Source organism: Aquila chrysaetos, chromosome 5 (assembly GCF_900496995.4).
Source record: "Aquila chrysaetos chrysaetos chromosome 5, bAquChr1.4, whole genome shotgun sequence".
Classification (NCBI taxonomy): domain Eukaryota; kingdom Metazoa; phylum Chordata; class Aves; order Accipitriformes; family Accipitridae; genus Aquila; species Aquila chrysaetos.
The window spans coordinates 1,818,975-1,832,145 of NC_044008.1; the positions used below are offsets into that span (position 1 = coordinate 1,818,975).

The 13,171-nt window shown below is 47.9% G+C and overlaps 1 protein-coding gene across 7 annotated transcripts in view; it reads right to left on the reverse strand.

Annotated features, from left to right (window-relative positions):
* Positions 1 to 13,101, reverse strand: part of FBH1 (F-box DNA helicase 1) — a 28,783-nt gene extending 15,682 nt beyond the window's left edge. Inside the window, exons 1-8 of one of the 7 annotated variants that reach the window (XM_030014491.2) lie at positions 13,052 to 13,101; positions 11,982 to 12,209; positions 10,344 to 10,511; positions 7,687 to 8,255; positions 6,196 to 6,326; positions 3,810 to 3,945; positions 3,367 to 3,557; positions 1,550 to 1,663 (exon numbers count right to left, since the gene is read on the reverse strand). In XM_030014491.2, the coding sequence (XP_029870351.1) occupies positions 1,550 to 1,663; positions 3,367 to 3,557; positions 3,810 to 3,945; positions 6,196 to 6,326; positions 7,687 to 8,255; positions 10,344 to 10,511; positions 11,982 to 11,991 (1,319 nt within the window). In that variant the 5' untranslated portion in view covers positions 11,992 to 12,209; positions 13,052 to 13,101. Of the gene's footprint in view, positions 1 to 1,549; positions 1,664 to 3,366; positions 3,558 to 3,809; positions 3,946 to 6,195; positions 6,327 to 7,686; positions 8,256 to 10,343; positions 10,512 to 11,123; positions 11,217 to 11,981; positions 12,366 to 13,051 lie in introns of those variants that run through there. The other 6 variants (XM_030014492.2, XM_030014493.2, XM_041123563.1 and 3 more) reach the window with 6 other exon arrangements.
* Positions 13,102 to 13,171: the final 70 nt, after the last annotated feature.

Consider the following 13,171-nt stretch of genomic DNA (forward strand, 5'->3'; position numbering starts at 1 on the left):
GATCCCATCCCACAAGCAGGAAAGTGGCACTAGAGCAACTTGGTTATTGTGCAAATGAGAAAAGCAGGAAATAAGAAAAGATTTGAGATAGCAAAAATAAAAAGTAAATCTTGAGGAAGGTTACATAGGAGACAATCTTCTCAAGGGCCCTATGCCATGCTTTAAAAATTAATTTGGCACCCTGGCTCCTTAGGCTTATTGGAAACAAACAGCAATTTGGGTTTGGGGTGTTTTGTTGCTTTCGAGAGCATGTACCTTAAATTGCTCTCCAATTTCTCAGCATGTAGGACAGATCAATTATCCCTGCCTCTCAGGGGAGCTAAGAGCTTTGATTAACATTAAGAAAGGCATTCAGTGCTTCTGGCTAGAGTGCAATTGTTTTATTCATAAAGGTCTGAAACCTGTAATCAGCCAAGAGTGTGAACCATCTTTTCACACAGGGTCCTCCCCAATACCATGCGTAAGGGCGGAAAGCCTTGTTTAAGTGTCCTTGACATTTCACAGCTGGCAGTTAGATGGCTGCCCCCAGGACGCAACTATAACTGAACAAGCAAAATCTGCTTAGAAAAAGACTTCAAATGGAGGGGTAGAATGAAAGGGCTAGGAAAACAAGAAGCACTGAAACCCAACATCTGTTTACCTTTGATTTATTTTTTTGTTATGACCTCTCTCACTGTTGTACCTTGGATCATCGGTGATTTTACCGGATTTATCTTTGCTAGACCTCTGTGATGGATGAAAACACTACTGTTCCCCTTCTGTATGTAAGAACAAGGAGACTACATGACTTAACCCAGGGTAACTGCAGCAGAAGGGAAACCAAGCCTGGATCTCCACAGGCCAGGAAAGCATTTCACTCCTTTCTGTCCTGGTAGCAGCAAGCTACCAACCAATGCTAATTTATAACAGCTATATATATATATAACAGTTAGTACGTAACAGTTACCCAACAGGATCCAGAAAACAGAAGCCGTATCTCAATATCCTGCAGCTGGTATCTCATTTCCTCCCATGCACAGAAAGCAGTGTTCATAAATGAACAGCCACGTTATTTGCGCTACAGTAACGTCACCAGCAAGCCAACCCCCATTTTGGCTGGCTGCAGCTTGCGTTTCAAGAGGAATACGCTGTTAAAATTAAAGCAGGCACAATCCTCTCCTTCCAGAGCTCCTTATCCATAGGCAGAGCAGTGATGTGGGAAGGTATTTTGGGGTGATTTGGGCTCTGTGAAATTTCAGTGGCCGTCACACTGGAATGCACAGAACTGTGTTGCACCAATACATAGACCCATCAGTGAATAATGACTTTTAAATTCAGTCAGTTGGTAATTCAATTTTTACAGATTTAAGGCCTGATTCTGGTTTTCCTCTGAGAATTCGGGGAGAAGATGGCAAGCAGCAGAATAAGGTTTTGTACTAATCCTTATGAATCTCAGATTCTTGTCAACCAGCCCCTGCCATGAAATGTTTGCTCCCCCTCCAAGGTTCAGCACTCCACCAGGGCCCTGTGTACTTAGGTGCATTGCTCAGATCACCTATAATAGCATTACCCGAACCATAAGTCTTGATTGCAGTGTGAAGCCCGTGCTTCCTCTTCTACTGTCTGCATAGTTACAGAAGCATTTTCCATCAAATACAAGCAGTAGAAAATATTGTAATGGATCCTGGTAGAAAGGACAACAGAGAAACTATCATTGAGAAATCATTAATAACAAATTAAACATCTGCAGCCACCTAAAAGACAGCCAGTATCTTGAATACTTCCAACAGAACGATGCACAAAGCCCCAAGCGCTCGGGGAGCTGCAGGAGACAATATTAATATTTTAAAGCGCAGTTAGTTCTACCTCGAGAAGTGACTGCAAAGGCACCACGGGGACAGCTCTGTCTGTGACCTCTCCCTCACTCCTGCTAGGTTTGTGTTTCAGGGTCTGCCATGCAAACATGACCTGGGATCAGAGTCCACAGGATCCTTTTGCTCTCCTGAACCACTATTAGCAACAGAGTCTGGGGGAGTCCGAAAGAGAATTTGGGGCTAGTTTAGGCCTCTAAAGCGAACCAGTTTCATCAACTGTCTTATGATGATTTTATACAAGTGTGTTAGCTCTGACAATACTTCATGGTGCTTTGTTACTGCAAAGAGAGGAGCACGGCAGCTCTGTGGCTTTAATTATGCCAGCCACAGCTGGTTTAAAATTAACTTCCATTGTACATCAGAGTTGACACACTGTGGTTTTACCTCTTTTAGTGCAGCTTTGTTCCTGTGACCTAACAGCTGCCAGCCCGGGCCACACTCCAGGACAGACTTCGTGCGTCACATTAGGTGACCTGCATGCTCAGACTCAGTAGCTGCTCTAAGAGCTGCAAATAGGTACCAGACAGTTCCTTGAGGACATGTTTCCTCCTTATGCTCTAAATTACAAACCTTGTGTGGTTTGAAGAGATAATGGTAGAAGAGATGTGGTGATTCTTATTTCTCCTAGTCTAGATTGTTCAAGAGATGGAGATGGGACATGTGTGACTGACCATGAGCTCTCATTGCTGGCAAGCAACACTCTCTGTCTGCCACATCTTCAGCAGGTGGCCTTAGCCAGCAATTATCAATCACTAACAGGCCAAACAAGCATCCTGATTCCCCTGGTCGATATAGCCTGAGCACGTGGCCCACAGTTGAGTAAGCAGAGGATGAACCCTTCTCCTGTGTCTAACACGTGCTGGACCATACCTCACAGAGGGCAGCTTACAGAACCACCTTCTTTCTGGCTCTAGATTAATTTTCCAGTGCAGTGGCTTTCCAGTCTTCTCATAAGAAGAATTTACACGTGTCCTTAATCCTTATCTCATCCTCACTGCAATTCTGAAGTAACCTGTGGGCTCTTACCTGCATTACCAGGCACCGCTGTGAACAAAAGGCACAGGATGGATTGCTATGTACATGCAGCGGGAGCCCACAGGACTTGGAGTATCATTTAAGAGGAGTGAAGTATGTAACCGGTCTGAGGAAGGTAACAACCGCATTAAATTGTTGCAGCTGTTGCGTATCTATTTCTAATCAGAAAGTTTCTATAGCCACTTTAAAACCTGCTTTTGTTTCTGAAAAAAATTCTTTTTCTTGAACGCTACCTCCTGAAAAACAAGCGGACTATGAAACGGTCTAGGAATTAAAGCAAATCTAAAGGCAATGCTCCTGAATGTTCCTGCAAAAAGCTAGGGATGTGCACACTGCTCCTGACAAACTGCCCACACTGAGGAACTGGAGAGCCCTAACCAACAGTAACATAATTGCTCATGAGCATATATTCACTGTATGTATTACACATCACCATGGCTAGAAAGAGGCAGGCAGGAAGCATCTCCCCACTCCTTACCTGTTAGTGATCGCAATGTTTCCATCTCTCATCGCATACAGCAGCGTTGCCATGCAGTAAAGCGTCTCGGTCACGTCCACTACAGAGAGGGTAGAGCAGGGTCTCTGCAGACACGCCATCAGCTTTTGGATGTCGCTGATGCCATCAGAGAAAAGCACCATGACTGCAATTATGGCCCACATGTGCTCAGGCTGGTATAGGCAACAACAAGAAAGAGTGAGCAAAAAGCTTTGAGCCTTTAGGAGCAGGAAAACCCTGCTTCAACACTGAAAAAATGCTTATGCCATAATGAATAGTTAAATCCTCTTCAGTTAGCCTGAACAGTACCAAATAACACCCCAAAGGGAAAAACCTTTAGATGCAGGAGGGCAGATATGACCTCAAAGCACTAGCACTAGTAGTTAAACCTATTAAATAAACCAGTTAATAACGGTTAAACCTACCCCTGCCCTGCTCTGTAAATGCGGCAGTTTGTTGACAACGCAGACTTCAGCCTTTGAGAAGAGGTGATGACTCTTCAAACACTGGAGAACCACGCTGGGATCTACCTTCCGTCCAGTGGGTATGGCAGACACGCACCTGTGCAGAACAGGAACAGCAGCATTTGCAAAGAAGCCTTGTCAAGTGAGTTTACTCTCCAAGTAAATAATGTCAGGCTGCAGCAAGTTTAACCATGCCTTGCTGTGCGCCCCACAGATTTGACCAGATGCATTCAGCGATGAGGCTGCAAGGTGCTGAACTTGGATTTCCAAGTCATTTTTGTGCCAGGAGACATTTAGACAAGTAATTCCCTGTTCTGTTACACAGACGCTTTGCTGCATCAAGCCCTTAGTCTGCAAGTTCCTTCTGGCTGTCTCAAAGTCTTCTTCCAGAAGATGGATACACCTTGCTCTTAACCCAATTTGACTCTTCTGTTTGCACTATCTAACTGCCATACAAAATTGCCCTCTAGACTACACAGATCTGAACAGAGCACTTGCTTTTATCAGGGATCCGTCTTGGGCTTCGGCTTGCTGCTGAGCTCTGACTGATAAATTAGTGCGGGTCCAGGAAAGCAGCCTTTCAGGAAAGGAAAAGAAGAAAATACAGTGGAGATGGGAGGAACCAGGAGGAAGAGCTCAGATCTCACACCCTCCACGAGATACATGTATTTTAGCTAAACCCTGGAGATGCTGAGCCTCTCTGAGACCCTGGCTGATCAGGAGATGGAAAAGCAGTGCTGACATGACAGATCCTGAAACATAAAGGGATGCTAAAAGGGACACTTCAATTGAGTCTCTAGAACAGCCACCCTGCAGGAAGCAACCGTATAGCCTCTTCTCCCAAGCTTGCTGTTGGGTGCCAGAAGGCAGCGACAGGACAGCCCAGCCCTTTTTGATTTTGTCATCTAACACTTGTCTTGGAGCTCCTGGCAGCTTCTCTCAATTGCTGTACCCAACCTGGCTGTGCTCTGACGTGCAGGTCCATCTCCAAAACCTTCCTTTGAGCCTCCAAATCTAGCAGCTGCTTGCTGACACGCTCTTGCTCAGGCTCCCCTCATCTCTTTCCTCCCTTGGTGCAACAACCATCTCCCTGCCCTCCAAGAGGCAACACCATCCAAGTCAAAATGCCACTGCCAAGACTGTTCTTCTGCCCCCTCTTCTCAGTCCATGTTCAGCTTCTCTATTTTCTCAGACATTAGTACAAGGCTATCCCTGTCTGAGGCTTTGCAGCCTCTCCCTCACTTATCCATCCCTTCTCACTTGCTATCAAAATCATGGAAACTTCAGAAGGGAGTTTGGAAGCCAACTAGTCAAAGCAGGGACAACTTCAAGTTTTGGTCATTTGTCCAGCTGAGGTTTGAGCATCTCCAAGGATGGAGATTCCCTACCTCTCTGGGCCACTGTTTGACCACTCTCCTAATATCTAACTGAATTTCCTGTGCTGGAACTTGTGCCCATTGCCTCTTGTCCTTTCACTGCGCACCTCCAAGAAGAGTCTGGCATCATGCTCTCTACAGCCCCTCATTAGGCAGGGGAAGACAGCAATTAGATCCCCTTTCCATCTTATCTTCTCCAGATTTCATCCTCTACTTGTACATCACCTCGAATCCTGTGTTCAGTTTTGGGCCCCTCATTACAGGAAAGATGTTGAGGTGCTGGAGCATGTCCAGAGAAGGGCAACAAAGCCAGTGAAGGGTCTTGAGAACAAGTCCTACGAGAAGCGGCTGAGGGAACTGGGGTTGTTTAGCCTGGAGAAAAGGAGGCTGAGGGGAGACCTCATTGCTCTCTACACCTGACAGGAGGTTGTAGCCAGGTGGGTGCTGGTCTCTTCTGTCAGGTGGCTGGTGATAGGACAAGAGGAAATGGCCTCAAGTTGTGCCAGGGCAGGTTTAGGTTGGATATTAGGAAAAATTTCTTCACTGAAAGGGTTATCATGCATTGGAACAGGCTGCCCAGGGAAGTGGTGGATTCACCATCCCTGGAGGTATTTAAAAGATGCGTAGATGTGGCACTCAGGGACATGGTTTAGTGGTGGACTCAGTGTTAGGTTAACAGTTGGACTCGATGATCTTAAAGGTCTTTTCCAACCTAAACGATTCTATGATCATGTGCTCTAAACAGAACAAAGAAGAGGAAAGGGGAAGTTTTTTACCTATTTCTAGAACCCTACTACTGATTTCTACTGTTAAAATAATTTCTCCTTCCTCATCTTCCTGTATGTCTCCCATGTGTTTAGAAGACAAAGCCGTTCTCTCCTGGCAATTCACAGGATAAAACTGAAGACAACGCAAAGCAAGGAAGGTCTGAGGATCTACAGGTACAAAGTCAAGTGCTGAAGTGGACTCACCTGATCAGCCCCAACACACATCCTTCCTGCTCCTTTGTTATGGTGAAATCTTGCAAGAGCTGTTTAACTCTGTGCAGGGCCGTGTCCTCCTTCATTAGGTACCGATGGTAAAGCTTTTTCCAAGGAATGAACTAGAATGTGAAGCACATACCACCATCTTTCATCTCACAGCATTGGAAAACAGGTTTCTTATGGCAATAAGCTAATCAACGTGACCTCCAAAGAAGACCTAGAGTTCAAAAAGTCCATGTAGCTTGATGGACACATGTACCTAGCAGGAGATGGGGAAGGAAAGAGGAAACAGAGGAAAGGGAGAAAGACTCGTTCCTCATAGCCTGCAAACACATCTATAAAAGGCTGTTTTTTCTAGAATGATGGGAACAGGGTGATGCTGTTTCAGTTTCAAATGTCAAAGTGTTAAAGGAGTGGGGATATTTTCAGCACTATTGCATAGTGCTGCTCTGAGCGGGGTCTGAGTGCTTAAAATCCCTGTGTCAATGAAGTCCTACCCTCCCACAGCCTGCTGTTTGGACTTCTTTGGTAAAAACAGACGGGACGCTGCCTTTTAGGCTGTGTTACGGAGTGAAGAGCAGATTTGGGAGAGGACTTGAACACACTGAGTGTTCAAGGCATGCATTTTCTATGCATTTCTCTAGCTCTTCAGGCTCAAAGGATGCACACTGTGCTGATAAAGCAGAGTGCAGGACACCTCCTGCATTGTGTCCAGCCTTACCCATGCAAATTTATCAGAAGGACACGAACAAGAACTTGAACACCCACAAAAATTTGGGCTGCGATCAGTCCTCCACCACTCGAGTCAGGCTGAGACAGCCTCTTCGTACAAGCTGAGGGCTTCCAGTGTGAACAGTGAGCGAGTCTAGCGGTGCCAGCTGTCTCCGAGCCACCTTTAATTGAAATGCAGAGATCCTCGCTGCGGCCAAAACAACTGCCAGTGGGTTCACAACTGTTTGTACTGCAAGGGCCTTGACTGCAGATGAACCAAGCTCCATAAAAACAGAGTTAAAGCCCTTTCCTCTAAACCCGTTTGACTACAAGAGACGCCACACACACAGGCTGGGAGACAGTGACGTACACCGGCCACGAGAGGACACTGCCCAGTCCGGTAGCCAGAATTTCCTGCATGATCCCTGTCAGAAAAAAAGGCTGCAAGGGAAACAGTGAAGGGGGATTTTGTGGAGTCTTACAGAAAGTTCTCTTTCCATGTATGGGAAGAATGCATCAAGGGAAGTTACCCAATATTGATCTTCTGATACAGGTTAGCATCTGAAGATGCCACTGTGGTCCAGAAGACCAAAAAATGACAAAAGACCTCATAAGAAAGGATGGGCATTAGGGAATAAAGGGATTTAAAGGAACGGAGACAGACACAGCATGGATCCTCCTACAGCAATACATGCAGCCACAAGACTAAGACGGAACAGAGCAGTAGGAGAAGGGACAGGCTCAAATCAGTATCACAGCAGTCCTTACCAGTGGATCATTGACTATGTCCCTCCAGCAGTGACACACCAGGGTCAGGTTCTGATACAGATCAGTCACTGGTAGGAAAGCAAAGATGTTCCTGAGGACTTCAACAGGCAGCTCGTCAATACTTCCCTGAGGCACTTCCCAGTTCCGAGTCCCCAGGAGTCCATAGTGTGCATCAGGGACTGGTTCGATTTCCATATCATCAAGTTCCTGCTTGATTTGGCTGCGTTCCTGCTTGATCTGGCTGTGTTCTAGATGAACCACCATTGGCTTCTTCTCAGGCTCACCCCACAAATTGTGCTCTGGCTTGTGAACGCCTGCAGCTGCAGTGGACAGAGGCCATTTTCTGGATCTTTCCCTGGGAGCTGGTACAAAGTCCTCATCCTCCAGAAGGGAGCAGGAATCGCTGCTGATCTCCATCACAGTGGAGACACTGCTGAAGGAATTATCAGGTTCAGTGAAGATAGGATCCAGTAGCTTTTCTTTGATTCTACAGTTCTTCATCCCACCAGCACCTACTTGTGTCTGAGAGATCCTGAAGTAATCAGTGATGATCTTCTGCTGACCTTGGCCTGCAGAAAGAGGAAGAGCATGAGTGAAGTCAACAGAAACAAGCGCAAAGCACACTGCTGCTAACTGAGCTAACGAGGGGACCAGAGGTTTTGTGAGGTGGTAGTTATTTCCATGGGGTTCCTCACAGATGTATGAGCTTACTACAGGTGAACTGTCCTGCTTCATATTCCTTCTCTGGCAGCCTACAGAAGTTAACAGAACAACATTCATCTCTTTGCACTGTCCACGTAATCTGGGCACTGTCAAGGTACACCTGACACCTCCACTAGCTTCTAGCAAAAGATATGGTCTGCATAACAATCTCTCAGATCAACAGTCCTTAGCTAACATAACACAGCAGACGCCTGTTAAAAAGAAACATGGCTGCACAATAAATTTCATGGGAGATACTTCCACTAGCCAAAGAAAGGGAAATAGGAAGGAAACAAAATGCAAGACCTGAGTTGTTGTGGTGCTCCTCAGACTGAGGTTGGGTTCCCAGGGGTTATTTATTGTTCTTAACCCAGTGAACGAGAAGCACACTAAGATTTTAGAAACGCTTCAGGATTTAACTACTGCTCTGCACCATGAGAAGGTCACAGCACCAAGCCTCTAGCAGGCTGTTCCTACCACAGTATAAGAGAGACTAACGCCTTTAAGAGGATAAACAGCCATTTCTTGCAAGATACTTCCTGGCTGCAACGTCAAAAAGCACTGGAGACCACAAAGAAAAACGAAACTTGGCAAGAGACTGCTCTCAGCAGCCTCTCCTTTCTCTGACAGCCATGCAGTCCATGTAGCACACAGACTAAACTTACCAGCACTGATAGTATTCATTCTGTCCACCTCCTAGTCTGCAACATATCCTGATGCTTAGCTAAGAGGCAACTCGAGAAGAACAAAATCACAAGCAGCTACTGCTGATTTTAATGCATTTTATTTCTGGATGCTCATGAAGGCATAGCTTAAAGAGGTCTGATTTGTAAGATGCTGCTTAAAAAGAACAGCCTCCTTGCTAATGTGCAAGTCCAATACCCTAAAACCTGGAGCATCTAAGATGACTAGATTTTTAAAAGTGAGCTAGCCAAAGATACTGCTGATACGAAAATGGAAAATTATGTCTACGAGCACAGAGTCTAGGACTCTGGTGTCTTGTCCCAGCTCACCAGCAGACATTCTCTGTGAAGTGAGTCAGCTCACACCAAGGTACAGAGAGATTCCCAAGCCAGCCAGGGAAACGCTGAAATGTTCCTAAGTCTAACCTTCCACACAGGAGCTCAGGAATAACTCAGGATGTTTTTTCTTTGCTTTCTACCTCTCTCCTCGCCTACACGTGCGTGTAGTGCCTCTTGTCGTTACACAAGTTTTGAGGCTGGGCCTTTAACCCTGCAACATGAGCTATTTGAAAGCAGCCGTTTCACCTTCAGTTCGAGCCCTGAGCCCTGTTGTGTGCAGATTAGCTCAAAGTCTTATGAATCCTCAAAAGCCCTCTAAAGCTTTGGCACTTTTGAGACCCACGTCTACAAGTTGTGTATCACAATGTTTCCCACTCCCAGGAAAGTCGAAGATCAGTAACATCTGTCAAGTGCTCAACAACACTTTTGCAGTCCTACATAACTAGACAGCTCATTATTATTTAATAATTGTCCTAAAGAGCATCTAGAAGCAGGAGTCACATCATTAACAGTGCCTAATTGCAGCGGCTGTAGCGTTCCTCACAGAGAGCTGCGGTTCTCCCCAGGTAGTCTCTGACAGCTCAACGATAGAGGCACAGAGGCATTTCTGGTGTGAGGAGAGACTAAATACACATGCGAAGGCAAACTCACTCCCCCATAGAGGGAAGCAGTCTCACTCCCCCATAGAGGGAAGCAGTCAAGGTATCTTTTTTTCTTGCCACTTGGCTTTGCGGAGGCAGAGATTAAGCCCAGTTTTGCCATGCACCACTTAAACCCGACCAATTTCTTCTATTTGCACTCACCTCGCCTGGCGTTACTCTCCTATCAGCACGAGTTCAATGACAGATTACACAACACCCTTTTGCTCCACAACACGTTAGCCTTTTTCTCCCCCAAATCCCTCAGCCTTCGAAGTACTCGCCATCAGCGTACCTCCTTGATGTCTCCGTGTCCGGTGGGTGGGATGGAGGCCCCTGTTTACAGCTTCTCTACTTTGTCTTTGTCTCAATGGCTGCGTCAGGGAGGATGAGCCTTCTGCGCTCTGTGCGAGAGCTTTGCAGTCATCGGCCGTGAGATGCTTTTTTTTGAATCGCTTCATTGCTTTGCCAACATGCAAAAAAAAGACCCCCAAAACAGTTAACAAACAACAATATACAGTCCACGCCTTTAACAGAGGCATAAGTACACAGTTTCAGCCAGTTTCTCTGAATAAATCATAGCACAAGCTCGTACAACGCTCCGGTGAGGTGCTAAGGAGGATAACACATCATGTCAGTACAACACATCTGCAGTCACTGCAACAGCGACTTCACCCCAGGTCCCCCATTCCTGCGTTGCACGAGGGTTTGGAACAAAAGAGAACGATGTAAAATCGGAATCCACGCAAGTTTTGCGGCTTTCTCTACAATACCATAACACAGAGGAAGCAGATACAGTCATTTGTGTAAATGCAAAGTATCATCAGGAGGCTGCCAAGGAAGCCTGTGGAGGCTGAACTGCGCAACCCCCTGCGACAGACGACAGTGATTTGCCCGGGCAAGGTCAGAGCCAACATTCAAACACACAAACTTGGGCCTCTCGCAAACAGATCCAAGCTGGGATCCTCCATTAAGAAGGAAACACAAACCACTCGCAACACAGCTCTTCCCCACGAGAAGGACGGTTAAGCAGCAGCACAAAACTATCTGAGGAGTTATTTTAAGAAAACCTCACTTGAAATCTGCACGAGCTCCTCTCTTCTATACACGGGACAGCCAGCAGAAAAAGTACAAAGAGTGCAACTTGCTTCTGCCAAAAATGCTCACAAGAAACCGGAAACCATGGCCCAGGATGGGCTTCCTTCTGATAGAATTATCAGCAAAAGACTGGTTTCACTTTTACTTTATTAGTACACCATGCTATGGAGGATAAACTCCTCTAACATGTTTATGGCAGCCACAAAAGTAATTGACTGATCTTGTACAGCAGGATCCAAGGGTCAGTTTGTTTCATTACACTGCTTTCTCCTTTTCACCCACGTCAGCTCGACAGAGCGGCATTAGAAGCACCCGCTGAGCTCCCCAGGGAGGCTGTTTTCCAACATCCCATGTTCCTCAAAATATGGCACATGAGGCAAGCAGAAGAAAAAAAAGCAATGCAAGACAGTCCCATGGCATTTAGGGACATGGGTTAGCGGTGGACTTGGCAGTGTTAGGCTTACGGTTGGACTCCACAGTCTTAAGGGTCTTTTCCAACCTAAATGATTCTATGATTCTATTCTATGATTCTACTTAAAAATGGTATTTCTCACTTGAAATTGAAAAGTTTATCGGATTAAACAGCACGAATCACTGAAACGCCCCAATTCTCTTAAGCACACGGTCCTGGCAAACGTCAGAGCCGAGGTGCCGGCTCTGCGCCCATTCCTGGAGCTGTTGGACACAAAGGTCTCACGTAAGATCGGATGTAGGGCTGGGGGCAAAACCTCTGCTCCCCCACCCCAGGACAGCAAAACCCCTGACGTGCCAGAACCATGGCAGAGGGTTCAAGTCCAGAAACCCAACACAAGAAGGTGACCCGCTCGGTCTTCACCTGCGTTCATCTTTCCTCCCTTTTCCCCAAGATTTTCCACGGGTGACAGCAGCGGACACAAAAGTGCTGAGCGGAGGTTGCGTCGCAGGGCCCCCGTCACGGTTTGTGTCTTCGATGACGTGAGGAACGTGACGTGACGGGGAGCGGAGCTCGTCAGCCGCCAGAAGACGCTCCAGCTGTGAAGTGAAAGGATCAGCCATGAGCAGCAGCCGCAGGGGACGGGGGAACCTCAAGGGGGACAAGAAATATTTGGGAGGAGAAGGTCAGACCTGCTCCCCGCCCCAGCACGTTGTTTCCAAACCCTTTCCCCACACGAATGCACTGACCTTGTGCCCCCCAGCATGGCACCCGCACGGGCAGGCCCCCCCACAGCCCAGGGCTACCCCCCCCAGCCAAGAAAAGCCCCCCCCCCCATTACCAGCACCCTGCATAGCCAAGGGCCCTCCTCCTCTGTGCCCCCCATCACCAAAGCCCCCCCCCCATGCCAAGAGTCCCCCACCATGCCAAGCTCCCCCCCACAATGCCAAGGACCCCCCCCATTACCAAGCCCCCCCACTGCTAAGGGTCCCCTCATTGCCAAGCCTCCCCCCCCAATTACCAACCCCCCCCCCGATTACCAAGCCCCCCCCCCTTACCAAGGGTCCCTCCCCATTACCAACGGTCCCCCTCCATTACCGAAGCCCCCCCCATTACCAAGCCCCCCCCCCCCAACTACCAAGGCCTCTCCCCCCTCATTACCAAGACCCCCTAATTACCAAGGGTCCCCCCCCGATTACCAAGCCCCCCCCCTTAACAAGGGTCCCCCCCATTACCAAGGCCTCCCTAATTACCAAGGGTCCCCCCCGATTACCAAGCCCCCCCCCATTACCAAGGCCCCCCCATTACCAAGGCCCCCCCACCATTACCAAGGCCTTCCCCCCAAATACCAAGCTCCCCCAATTACCAAGGGTCCCCCCCCATTACCAAGGGACCCCCGTTGCTATGGTGTCCCCCCCCCGTTGCCAAGGGCCCGCCCCCGTTGCTAAGGGGAAGGGTCGTGTGTTCCCCCCCCCCCCCCCCCCGGTGCTCACTCCGCTCCTGACGCGCTCGGACGCGCCTCCGCGTTCTCCCCGCGATTCCGCCGGCCCCGCCCCGCCCCGCCCCGCCCCCCGACCAATCAGAGAACGCGCGGCGACGCGTCGCTGCCCAAT